Here is a 13,091-nt window from a genome sequence, read left to right as displayed (position 1 = left end):
CCAATAGTATAATTTTTCTGACTGCGTGTCCTTCTCTTCTTCTGTCTCTCCTCCTCTCCCTTCATTTGCTGCAGCATAAGAAGCTTGCAGAAGGCAGTGCTTATGAGGAGGTGTCCACCTCCACTCCCTACTCGGAGAATGATATCAGCAACTCCATCAAAAATGGCATCCTGTACCTGGAAGACCCCATTAATCATGTAAGCACTGTTCATCAGGTGTAAATGGATTCTCGCTGCTGCATCAGCGCGAATGCTAAGCTTGAAATATGATTCTGTACCAAGCCTGTTTTGTGTGTTGTCACTATTCTTAAGTGTTTGGATTTTAGCTTTAATAAAGACACATCATCATCATCATCATCTTATGGCTTGATGCTCTTTTTTTTTTTTTTTTTAACATTTATTAGATTTTTGGGTCCCACTTGTTTTTTTAGAAATCCTTGACTTCTTGAACTTCCTTTTTTCTTTTTAATCTTTTTTTTTTTTTTTTTCTTCTTTTTTTTTTGGTCTTTGAGATATTCTGTGTAAGAGGGCAGCTTCCTGCCTACTTGGGCCACTTTTTAGTGCGACACATGGATCCTCTAAATATTTAATCTAACCGTTCATCCTCTCTCTCTTTCCCCTCTAGGAGTGGTATCCTCATTTCTTTGTCCTGACCAGCACTAAGATCTACTACTCGGAAGAGACCTCCAGTAACCAGGGTAACGATGATGAGGAGGAGCACAGAGAGGTTAGTAGGCCTGATCTGTTGATATGAGACTAACTTGTCCTGGTATTGAACTTGTACTTGTACTAGACAGTGCACTTCATTTACATACAGTATGAGAAATGCAGTATTTTCCATAGAGGTTGTGGTCAGTTTTGGTTCTATTGTTTTGTGCATGTAAAAGGAGGTAGCCAATGAGGCAACTGTTTTTAGGTGGATGCAGCAGCTAAATGAGGGTGGACACACGCTTTTGAAATATGGGTCCGTTGACTAACATCTCCCTCTCTTCTCTAATCTTCCAGGTTTCCAATGGTATGGACCAGCACGTGACAGAGAAGTGGTTCCACGGGAAGCTGGGCGCGGGGCGGGACGGGCGGCAGATAGCCGAGAGGTTACTGTCGGAGTACTGCCTGGAGACCGGCGCTCCTGATGGCTCCTTCCTGGTCCGAGAGAGCGAGACCTTTGTGGGAGACTACACACTGTCTTTCTGGTATGGTACACATGCTTTTACATTCTGCAAAGTCTCTACGCATTTTACACAGACTTGGAACAGCATTTGTTTGACACTGATGAACTGTATAGAAAATCTAGACAATGACAGGAAATGGACATTGAATGCTGGTTACTTCTGCATTGAAGTGTATGATGATATTTACTGGAAATATTATTTAGATATTTACACTTAGTATTTAATTGATATTTGCCATTTGTAATTAACAACAGAAGAGTATATTACAGTAATATGTTATTCTACCATGATAATTAAATGATCTAATAATAGTAATAATGCAAATAATCACACAATGGCAGATCAATCCGTGTCAATTTCTCCATTGATTGAATGGGGTTGTTGTCATGGTCTGAAGTGTCATTCACCTTCTGTCTGCTTATGCAAAGGCTCTACATCAGGGGATACATTGTGCGTAAATCATATACATGCAAAAGGGTTAGCCATAGCTAATCCTTCTGCATGTATAGGATTGTATAAAAACAATGCTCAGACACTCATGTTCAAGGTTAACAAGAGGGATGTGTTTTTTAAGTAAGAAAGCTAACACTTTGTAGTCCTAATGACCTATAAACAAACTGAAAAAGAAAACGTTTTTTTAAATTGTTGATCTCTCACCTTTTTTGTCTTGTTTTCTTGTGTCCCTGCACCAGGCGTTCAGGGCGGGTGCAGCACTGTCGTATCCACTCTCGTCAGGAGGCAGGCAGCCCCAAGTTCTACCTGACTGACAACCTGGTGTTCGACACGCTCTTTGCCCTGATCAACCACTACCAGCAGGTGGCACTGCGCTGCAACGAGTTTGAGATGAAGCTGACTGAGCCGGTGCCTCAGACCAATGCTCACGAGAGCAAAGAGTGAGTCTCAAGCCGCATTTAGACATATTTGAAAGAATTTGAAATTATGAAGCACTGAGGACTTTCAGTGATGTATGTTTTTCCCCCATTTTTGCTTCAACTCTAAAAAGTACAGTTTACACTGCAATGAACAAGAGGTGTGAGGTGAAACAGTTGTAATAACCTGCTGTCTATCTGTGTCTTGCCATTTGTCCCAGATGGTACCATGCCAACCTCTCCAGGAGCCAAGCAGAAAACATGCTGATGAGGGTACCTCGTGACGGGGCTTTTCTTGTAAGGAAGAGGGCAGAACCCAACTCGTTTGCCATTTCCTTCAGGTAACCTCCTATTATCCTTTTCCCGTATTAAGTGATACTTGTTTATATCCTAAGTCATTTGCTTCTAACTTTCTTTTCATGTACAAGGATGACTGAAGAGAAAGGCAAATGGTTATAAAAACTAAAATATTCTACATTCATAGTTCAGTTTCTAAACTAATATTCACATGAATGCAAAGTTATTTATATCATGTCTGTGGTTTCCTCACAGGGCCGAGGGAAAGATAAAGCACTGCCGCGTGCAACAGGAAGGTCAGACTGTGGTGCTGGGCACCTCCGAGTTTGACAGCCTAGTAGATCTCATCAGCTACTATGAGAAGCACCCTCTGTACCGCAAAATGAAACTCCGCTATCCTATCAATGAGGACACACTGGAGAAGATAGGCACTGCTGTGAGTACCACTATACAATCAATGGCATACTTGCTAGACATTAATAAAATGTTGCCTGTGTTAAATAATATCTAATCTGAAAATCTGTAGTTTGCCTTCTGTGGTAAAATCCCCTGCAGCCTAGTGAAAGGGCTTATTTACACACAATCTGTTGTGCAATAGGAGCCAGACTACGGGTCACTGTACGAGGGCAGGAATCCAGGCTTTTACGTGGAGGCCAATCAAATGCCAACATTTAAGGTGAGTGCCCAGTATGGAGAAGTTAATGTGTAGTTTTAATTCTGCACCTTTGGACCTGCGTGTAGTGAAGACGGTGAACATGTGTGTCGCAACCTTCTGTCTTGTCTTTTTAGTGCACGGTGAAAGCCATGTACGAGTATAAAGCCCAGAGAGACGATGAGCTTTCCTTCATTAAGAACGCTGTTATCTCTAATGTGGACAAACAGGAAGGAGGATGGTGAGTGACTTGCATAGCATTATTCACAAAGTAGCTCTTAATTATCCATTTAGATAAATCACGTTTGTGCAGGTAGAGAGAGTGAGGACTTATAAAGGGGTAAATTATATATACAGGATGGGACTATGAGATTTGATTTAAAAAAAAAAAAAAAAAAAAAAAAAAATCAAACGTTAATAATATCAACCCAATGTTGGCACAATTTTAAAGCCACAATGTTTATAATTTTTTCTCTCAGGTGGAAGGGTGACTGTGGAGGGAAGAAGCAGCTGTGGTTTCCTGCCAATTACGTGGAGGAGATAAGTCCATCAGCGGCGGAACCTGATAGAACTGTGAGGATCATACGAGCAAACTGAGAGTATATTTGGTGAAATTAGCGCACCTGCACCCTTGCACAGAAAGTTTGAGTCTCATTGCTTATCTGTCAATCATTCACTCTGATAGAGATACCTATGTACTGTCAATTATTTCTTCAAAATGGGCGTCAACTACTTTACTAATCCTCCTCTTCTCTATCAAGCAGGAGATGACAGAAAACAGCCCCCTGGGAGACCTGCTGAGAGGAAGTGTGGATGTGTCTTCCTGTCAGATTGGTGAGTGGCCCCTCCACTTCCTGTTTGACTCTGTGCCGCAGAACAAACTCTTTTCTGGCTGTGATATACATGCACGTAATCTCTGCCCTTTTGTTTTAAATTGACAGTCACCACTCGTCATCATTTGTTTTTACTTGCCCTATTGTTTTTGCTCCGGTTTATGATTATTCGTTGTCTTCCGCAGCGGCTCAAATCGCCATGAGCTGGAATGAGCCAGAAACACCAAACTTGGCCCAATGACTGCATTCGGTTCCCAAGAACTACGAGCCCAATCGGCTACATGGTGGCGCTATAATTAAAGATTAAAAAAGTGATTTTGGAAAGGCCACATCCCTCACATCGCAAGTCCAATTGCCTTGAAATTTCTCACACATATGCAGCTCAATGTGGTCTACAAAAAAGCCTCTTGCACCATAAAGGTCCGCCGTGATGGATTTTTTTTTTAATTTGCGTAATGTGAATAACAGTGAAATTAATAGAACTTTGTCAATTTTGATCTTATCAACACCCAAATGGGTATGCAGCCTTGCGGGACTGAGAAACATTTCTATTATATAAATGAGCAAGATTGGTGAAAAACATGGCCACCATTAATTAAAGAATTTCGCGAAGGTGGAAGCTTATCAGGAAATTGGCCAAAACTCAATTGTTTGACCAATCATCATAAAATGTGTAACATATCTTCAATCCGTTTTTATGGAATAGGCCTACGCAACAGTTTCGAGTTTAAGCCCATAGGGGGGGCGCCAAAAAAAAACATATGTACAGGAAAACCCAGAGGACAGAATTTCATCAAAATTGGTACACATGGTCTGGGGGTGAGTATTAACCAGGATCTGAAGTGCCATATTGATTGGTGCATGTGGGCGTGGCCTATTTAGCATCATGTAATAAATGATGCCCTTTCTTTAAAGTTACTGCTGGCTGAAACGAGCTAGACACATGCAAATTGTCACCATAACTGATGGTGATGTACTAATGCTTCCCAAAAAAATATGATTCCCTTTGGCCTGATGGTGGCACAATAACTTAGGCCAAAACTTTGAAAGGCCACGCCCCTCACACAGTGCGTCCGATTGACTTTACATTTCTCCCACAAGTCCATCTCAGTGTGCTCTACTTAAAAAGCCTGTTGGACAATAAGTGTCCGCTGTGATGGTATTTGCAAAATGTAAAAAACTGTTAAATTAATAGAATCAAAATTGACAAAAGTCTATCAACACCAAAATTGGTATAGAGCCTTGTGGGACTGAGATGCACATTTCTATTACAAATGAGCAAGATTGGTCATAAAAAATGGCTGCCGTCAGGGAATTGCCCATAACTCAGGTTCTTCCACAGCAATCCTGCCTAAAATTGATGGAGACATCTGACACCACAACCTGAACGTTTCGTTAAAAATCCGATTTAAAGGGGGGCGAAATCACGGAACTTAGTGAAATGCTGCATTTGTCGTAGTGATGAAACGGGTGTGCTTGGTTTTGCCATTTTTTTTCTATACAGCATTAAACCATCTGAAGTGGTTTTGCTCGGAATGTTGGTGGTTCCATCCCCGGCTCTGGAGTCCAATGTCGAGGTGTCCTTGTCCTGATGCTGCTCCATCAGTGTGTGAATGTGTGTATGTTTATGTGAAAAGCAGGTGGCACCTTATATGGCAGCCTAGGCCATAGTGTATGAATGTGTGTGAATGGTGCCCGTAATATTTCAAAGCGCTTGGAGTTGTCATTAAGACTAGAAACTACTAGAACTACAACCTTCTGTTGGCCGAGAAAGGGTTTGAGCCCGGGAATCGCCGCTTGCGGCTATATTTACTCTTGTTTTTCTTACAGCTCTGCATCTGGTATTTTGACATCCTCCAGTTCAGTCAATACACACCCATTAGTGTTGGCACATGCCTTCACGCATTGTGACCTCTGCTAACCACAGTTAATACCTCTCTGCCTTTGGGTGGCTCTTTGGCTCCATCCAGTGGTAGTAATGGGAAATATTTAAGTATATCCTCTTGAACACTTTGTTCAAAGGCTTTATTTACATGACAACTGGCAGAATCACAGCAGTTGAAGCCATTGTTTTTCTATGGAAAGGTGATGATGCTGAACCTTGAGGCAGGGCTGCTGTTTGTGTTGCACACCGCTTTCCACTGTGCTCAAAGTTCAAATTATTTTAACTTTAACCCTGTTGGCCCCTGACCCTCAGATTACAGCTGATTTTTAAACACAGAGAGAGTCTGAGTTTCCAGATAGATTTTTACAAACAACAATTTAAAAGTTGTTAATTACACAAATTACACTGACTGTGGCCACATCCAGCAGCGCAGACCAGTCATCATGTGCAGACAATAGCATTCTCTCTCCATATCTGCCATTATACCTAGCTAGTTTATATTTTTCTTTTTTAGATGATAGTAATTTCTTTTTTTTTTTTTTTATTAAAATTAAATATCCATTTCGTAGATGCAAGCAAATTAAAATCATTTGACGTTTTGGATGGGAACGCATCTGGTCTGAGTTTAAATAGGAAAGGAAACCTGTGTTTGTCCTCGTATTTCTTTTGCCTTTTTTTCTAACTCTTAGGCCTTTTATTTATATAGGACAGCTGAAGACATGAAAGGGGATAAAGAGGGGGAATGATATGCAGCAAAGTGCTGCAGGGCGGAGTCGAACCCGCGGCCGCTGCGTCGAGGAGAAAACCTCTATATATTGGCACCTGGTGAGCTACCCAGGCGCCCCTAAGTCCTCTCTTTATTTCCTTTTCAGTTGTGCGTACTGATGGGAAGGGCAGCAGGCCTCATGTCTTCTCCCTGGTGCCGAGCACCTCCATGCGGACAGGCCCGTTTCTGGACATAGCCGCCAGCAGCCAAGAAGAACTCAAGGAATGGGTGCTCAAGATCCGCGAGGTCACCATGACCTCAGAGGCCAAGGTAAATATATATTGCTCGGCTGACAGAAAATGCAGGCCAGGACTCATACCATGCTCATGCCACATTGTGGCTTCAAAGATCCAGTCATGACTTGTTTGCCCTATAATACTCATAACCTGTATTTAGGAAGCACTGACTGAGTGCGCATATAAGCACATATAGTGTTCGTCATGATTGCCATTCCGCAGACTCACACAGTTAAACATTTCACACCTAAATTAGAAGCTGTCTTGTTTTGCTTTGTGCTGTTGAAAAAGCTTCAGGCTTGTGGTAGTGTCAGTGATGTGAAGTGATGTGTGTTACCGTTGGAGCAGCTGTATTTAAAGTTGGTGTCCCTGTGCCCAGCTAGAGGAAGGGAAGATGATGGAGAGAAGGAAGAAGATTGCACTGGAACTGTCCGACCTGGTCATCTACTGTAGGCCTGTGCCGTTTGATGAAGACAGTAAGGAATAGGCTTATAATATGTGAATATGCAGTTTAATACACACAGGAGCAGAGATGTGCCTGATTTCATACCTATGACATAATGCAGGCGACAGTCCAATATTCAATACAGTTAGGTCAGGTCTGTCTACTCTCTCTGCCTCCTGTAGAGATTGGCACAGAGCGGGCCTGTTTCCGGGACATGTCATCCTTCCCTGAGACCAAGGCAGAGAAGTACGTCAACAAGGTCAAAGGGAAGAAGTTCCTGCAGTACAATCGACTGCAGCTGTCCAGGATCTACCCCAGAGGCCAGAGACTAGACTCCTCGAACTACGACCCTCTGCCCATGTGGCTCTGTGGGTCCCAGCTGGTCGCACTAAACTTCCAGACAGCAGGTATCTACCTTCTTGGTCAGAGGAGATCAAATGGCACAGAATATCTTTTTGTTTTTTTACTAACAATTGTTTTGTTTTACCTTCCTCTTCCCTTCCCCACGTGCAGACAAGCCCATGCAGATGAACCAGGCTCTGTTCATGCTGAACGGAAGGAGCGGCTACGTCCTTCAGCCGCCCATCATGAGGGATGACCACTTTGATCCCTTCGACAGACTTACGCTACGAGGCCTCGATCAAGTCACTGTAGAGATAGAGGTAAAGTGAAGAGAGGATTGGACTGTGTGTATGCATGTGTGATGCCATTGTGCAGAGGTTTTGTGGGAGAATTGGAGAGAGGGGGCGCAAAGAGGCGTGAGGCAGTTGTTTAAATTTTGTGGGGGAAAATTTCAGACCTGTGCATGCGTGTGTGGTGCATGCGTGTGGGCATGTTCATGGAACAAGTGAGATGATATAAACGAGTAAACTGTATTCCTCTCTCCCTGTTGTTATGAAGGTTTTGGGCGCGCGGCACCTGCCCAAGCACGGACGCGGCATAGTTTGTCCTTTGATCGAGATCGAGGTGTGTGGGGCAGACTACGACAGTGCCAAGCAAAAAACTGACTCCGAAGGTGAGCGCTGCTAACCATGTGATCAAATATGAAGGAATGAGTAGTTCCTGTTGACTGGATACATTACCCTCGTGTAATTTCCTGTCTGGTCCTTGAAAAACAGGAAGTTGTACAAACAACTAAGCCATGAGTGCAAAATAGGCAAGGCAAAATAATTTTCCATAATTGACTCAGGTTTTTGCAATTTTCTGTGTAACCCAGTGATGCAATTAGCAAGTAGTAACCGTAATGTAATTTCTGAAAGTTTTTTTTTTTTTTTTTTTACACTGCTGTTACTGGGGCAAAGTAATGCTATTACAGTTACAACACCATTGGTGGATACATATTGTACATTTTTAAAGTCTCTCTGTCCATCTTCTTTTTGTCCTCTCCAGCTGATAACGGTCTGAACCCCACGTGGCCCCGAAAGCCATTCCAGTTCGTAGTATGCAACTCTGCCTTTGCCTTCTTGCGCTTTGTGGTTTATGAGATTGACATGTTCAATGACCAAAACTTCCTGGCGCAGGCCACATTCCCCATTCACAGCATCAAGAAAGGTACACACAACATTAATGTGCTCTCTGAAATGACCTCAAATCCTGTTGCAAGTAAGTACTGTAATAAAAGTCTCTCTGTACGACACCAGGTTACCGGTCCGTACCTCTGAAGAACAGCTACAATGAGGATCTGGAGTTGGCTTCTCTGTTAGTCCACATAGACCTCATCCGTGGCAGGGTGAGCTACTGTTCTTTACTCAGCCTTTCTTAAACTTGCTCCGTGATGTTTTTCGCCATCAACAAACACTACAGGCATCAAAAACGTTGGTTACAACATTAACCCAAATGACGAATTACAGTTGTTATGGTCCCCACTTATGTCCCTGACACGTAATTAGTAATAAATGTTGTTTAAATGAGAGCACAAGCACATCGCGTTTCTTGGCCATTGGAATCTTCACTGGGTGCCTGGCAACCTCACAGTAACGACAGGAGTCGTTTTAGTTTCTACTACGTTTTTTTTTTTTTTTTTTTTTTTTTTTTTTGTACGGATTAAACAAATGAGATATAATGTGTTAATTGAGTTTCAGAGGTGTTGGTAGGCTGATTTTTGTTACCTAAATTTGGACAGAGCCGAGCTAGCGGTTCCTTCCAGTTTCCAGTCTTAATGCTAAGCTGAGCCAACCAGCTGCTGCCAGTAGATTTATATTTTTACCTCTTCTCAGTCTAACTCTCTGCAAAATAGTGAAGCATATTTCCCAAAATGTGATGCTATTCCTCTTAAAATGAGCCTGTATGTTCATACAGAAAACAACCATAATTTTACATTTAACTACAAGAGCAGGAACACTTGGAACGATGGAGGCCTGTGGAGGCCCTGGTACGTGAGTCATCTCTCTCCCTCTTGCTCTATCAGGATGAAAACGGAGAGGTTCTGAGCCCTTTCCTTGCAGTCGGGGCCACGTCAGTGTCAACGTCTGCCCAAGCTGGGCGGGACCGTTTGGGGGATTCCGTGTCTTCGACTTCCTCCAACATGTCTCCTGTGCCCCAGTCGCCGGCCCAGGCCACGGCCTACAGGGGGAGAGAGGGCTCCTTTGAATCCCGCTACCAGTCCCCTCTAGAAGACTTCAGGGTGTCCCAGGAGGCACTGTTGGACCACATGGACCCACAGAACAGACAAACAAGGTAAATGTGTGGTGTTTTGGGTTTTTCATGCCCGTGGGGTGACTTTTGTAGCGGTAGAAGATTCCAGACGTCCTCCTGTCTTTGTCTTTACCTCAGGATGTTACGGAGGACCAGAGTGGGCGGAGAGAACCGTGTCTAAGTCCAAGCCAATCAGGACGCATTTCTGTTGCATCCCCAACCGCCACCCACCCCTTCCGTACCCAGTCACCTCCCCCGTACTGATGATGTCACTGACTGCTGTGAACACTGTTTCCATGGAAACGCCCACCACCGCTTTGGCCTACATTTCAGGCAGCTCTCCCTCCCTCCATTCCCAAAAAAAAAAAAAAAAAACTCTCTCTCTCTTTCTCTCTCTCCTTCTCCCTGCTGCCCAGTCTCTCACCACTCGCCTGATGAGAAGGAGGGACTCGGACACAAGAGAAGAGGGAGGGCCGCTGAGAGGAAGCTGACCGCTGCGGACAGGAAGGAGAAACGGACATTCACAGGAGAACAAAAACAAGGCTGAAAAAGTTCCCGCTCTGGACTGGTTGTTTGCGGGGCGGGTTGTCCTCTCTTGTGTTTTTAGGTGTGCACAACATCTGCTTAGTTTGGCGGCTAAGAGAAGGGAAAGCGAGAGTTGTAAAAGGTATCAGTTTGAAACTGTTTCCCAGTTGAGTTTCTTTGCTTTTCTCTATTAGGCGTATATGAATAATATGTATTTATTCCTGCTGTGCTGTTGGCCGGAGAACAGCAGCAGCTGACCTGCTCTCAAAGAGCTCCCGTCTCCATGTTTTTAATTATTGTAATTATTTAAACCTTTAAACATTCATGATGTGATTTTTTTTTTTTTTTTTTTTTTAAATGTATATGTGTTAAACATGAGGGCTCTCTACGGCTATTTTAATATATCTCTGCTTTGTGGAGGAAATTATGTGCATCCAGTCAAACTCTAACCCTAATTTTTTTTTAGCCATAGCTTGTTTGTGTTGGAAACAGTGAGAGAACAGCCAGCATCATGTCATGTCTGCATACACAAACACACACAAGCTTTTTATTTATTTCTAACATACATTCCAAATAACTGCACATCATTCCATTTTCCTGCGTTGCAGGTGCCTTTACAAGCCAGTCTGACACATTCAAACTTTTGTCTCCCTTGACAGTCTTACTTCACATTGATTATGTCTGTAGGGTCTCTAACTGTAATAAAGCAGGACCAGGGATACATGTTGACCCAGAAGAGGTTGTAGTCTTGAGTGTGAATGACACTTCTGTTTATAATTTTGTTCTCCTTCTGATTTTTGCCTGTTAGTGGGCCATTTGAATGGCAGCACAGTTATCTTGTCAATCAAGGGAGAGTTCATAGAGCTGCAAGGTTACGGCTCAAATGACAATACTGATAACTGCTGGATAATTTAATAAATTTTCAGAATAACAGTGGTTTGAGGAACATAATTATGTACTCACATATGAAAACTTTTTCATTTACAGAGAACATTCAAAATATTTCACATTTGTCAACGTACCAAACGAAATGTGGAAATTAAGATTGTAATACAATTACGCAATAACTTTGCAGCCTTGTGTTTTTGTGATGGGATATTTTGAAAATGTAGTTAATTTTACTGACATTTCATGTCTTAATAGAAAATAAGGCCCTTTTGTTCTGTGTTTTTAATTAGTTGAGCATTACTTTTCCCGACAACTGACAGCCCTATGACTACAGTGAATATAACAACGGTCACTGGTTCCTGTGAGCAAGTTTAAGTTCTAACAGCTGTGTTTTAGTAGTGGTTTTGATGTCTGAAGCAAAGGTGTTTTACTGCAACAAGCTGTTTTTGATTTTATTTGTTGGCATTTGTACAACAGGAGTTCCCCGTGTTTTCAAAGGGAATTCAGTATTGTTGCCAAGTGAGAAGGTTTGCATTGCCGGTGTAAGGCATCAAGAAAACATGGCGTATACTACTTGCTGGTACATTTTGCTGCAGCACAATAATATAAGGCATCTTTGTTTTTGTGCTGCCGTGGTGTTCTGGGCGAGTGTTGTCACAGCACCAAGCTGCTTCTCAGAAACGTGTGAAGATTTTAAGTTACACTGCCATGATAAACCGTTAAATTGCCACTGCCGTGAATGTATTTGTGATGAAATGTGCAAAATTGCAGACTTGGCGTAAACAACTAGGTCAAAGTGAATGTCAAATGCTACACAATTCATCATTCCCAATTTTAGATTCTTATTCTGGCTTCTATTCATAAGTGTTTGTCTAACTTGGTAATTAAGAGTCCTCTTGAGTTAAATGTTGGTGCGCTTAAAAGTGCAGGGGCTTCTCATTTCCTGCGTTTGTGGTATGAGCGTGTTAGGCAGGCCAAGTCTAAGTTTCAGACTTAGTTGTTGCTGTGGTTCGGAGGCTGGTGGATGACAAAGATGCCGGGGGGGTCGAGGTAGAGGCCTGTGTTCTGGTCCTTCAGTGAGCCCAGACGGAGCTTGTATCTAACCGATGCTGTTAATCTTTCCAGGTTCATATCAGAAACAGTGTTTTCTCTGCTTGTATGTGATGACTATATGATGTAAACTCAGTATTCTCACTCAGTGTTTGACCACTGAGACACACCTAAGCCATATGGTATATTTTAAGTTAAGGTAAAAGCAGGGACAGGAGTTAATACTTGAGGTCTCAACAAAAGTTTTTTTAGCATCTTGGACCCCAATATTAATCCCGCAGCTCCCCGATATTACACTTATTTTTGTTTTTCCTCCCGTGGTCGATAAATGGTCTTTGTGGAGAGCTCTCCCTCCAATGCTGCATTGCTCTTATTGCTGACCTGTCTGCTAATGTCTGTGTGCCTCTGTCTGTGTACACATCAAACTAAAGCCACATCATTCACCTCCTCTGCTGGGCTTTAAGCACATGCACAGCCACAGTACACCCACACAGGTGCTGTCACTGATTTTGACTGATAGGAACTCCGCAGCACTGTGTGAGCATGTATAGACCTCTACTGTTCAGTTTGTTGTACCAGTTATGGCGGGACAACGTAAACTCTCACCAACCTGTAAAGAGGTCTAACCAGAATAATTAAGTGTCTATGTGATGGCCCATTAGTTTCTTTTGCTTTGTTTTTTTTCTCCAATCTTGTCTGTTTTGTTACCGACAGTCTCATTTATAACGCCTTTCTGTAATGTGCCTAAACTATGGAGAGGAAAAGTATTCATTTTAATTTTGCCTTTCATATGAAACATATTCAAGCCTGAAAAGTAAATAAAATACTTACTACTTTATA

General features: G+C 42.6%; 1 protein-coding gene across 3 annotated transcripts in view; it reads left to right on the top strand.

Annotated features, from left to right (window-relative positions):
* Positions 1 to 13,091, top strand: part of plcg1 (phospholipase C, gamma 1) — a 29,126-nt gene extending 16,035 nt beyond the window's left edge. Inside the window, exons 15-33 of one of the 3 annotated variants that reach the window (XM_028581926.1) lie at positions 75 to 197; positions 625 to 726; positions 1,005 to 1,192; positions 1,864 to 2,064; positions 2,262 to 2,381; positions 2,593 to 2,773; positions 2,936 to 3,013; positions 3,127 to 3,230; positions 3,469 to 3,562; positions 3,751 to 3,823; positions 6,580 to 6,743; positions 7,089 to 7,185; positions 7,337 to 7,561; positions 7,668 to 7,816; positions 8,055 to 8,169; positions 8,544 to 8,705; positions 8,795 to 8,883; positions 9,562 to 9,830; positions 10,205 to 13,091. In XM_028581926.1, coding sequence (XP_028437727.1) covers positions 75 to 197; positions 625 to 726; positions 1,005 to 1,192; positions 1,864 to 2,064; positions 2,262 to 2,381; positions 2,593 to 2,773; positions 2,936 to 3,013; positions 3,127 to 3,230; positions 3,469 to 3,562; positions 3,751 to 3,823; positions 6,580 to 6,743; positions 7,089 to 7,185; positions 7,337 to 7,561; positions 7,668 to 7,816; positions 8,055 to 8,169; positions 8,544 to 8,705; positions 8,795 to 8,883; positions 9,562 to 9,830; positions 10,205 to 10,223 — 2,553 coding nt within the window. In that variant the 3' untranslated portion in view covers positions 10,224 to 13,091. Of the gene's footprint in view, positions 1 to 74; positions 198 to 624; positions 727 to 1,004; positions 1,193 to 1,863; positions 2,065 to 2,261; positions 2,382 to 2,592; positions 2,774 to 2,935; positions 3,014 to 3,126; positions 3,231 to 3,468; positions 3,563 to 3,750; positions 3,824 to 6,579; positions 6,744 to 7,088; positions 7,186 to 7,336; positions 7,562 to 7,667; positions 7,817 to 8,054; positions 8,170 to 8,543; positions 8,706 to 8,794; positions 8,884 to 9,561; positions 9,831 to 9,926; positions 10,040 to 10,204 lie in introns of those variants that run through there. The other 2 variants (XM_028581925.1, XM_028581924.1) reach the window with 2 other exon arrangements.

This window comes from Perca flavescens, chromosome 7, assembly GCF_004354835.1.
Source record: "Perca flavescens isolate YP-PL-M2 chromosome 7, PFLA_1.0, whole genome shotgun sequence".
Classification (NCBI taxonomy): domain Eukaryota; kingdom Metazoa; phylum Chordata; class Actinopteri; order Perciformes; family Percidae; genus Perca; species Perca flavescens.
The sequence above is the reverse complement of the archived record's forward strand: the minus strand, read 5'-3'. Positions and strand labels throughout refer to the sequence as shown.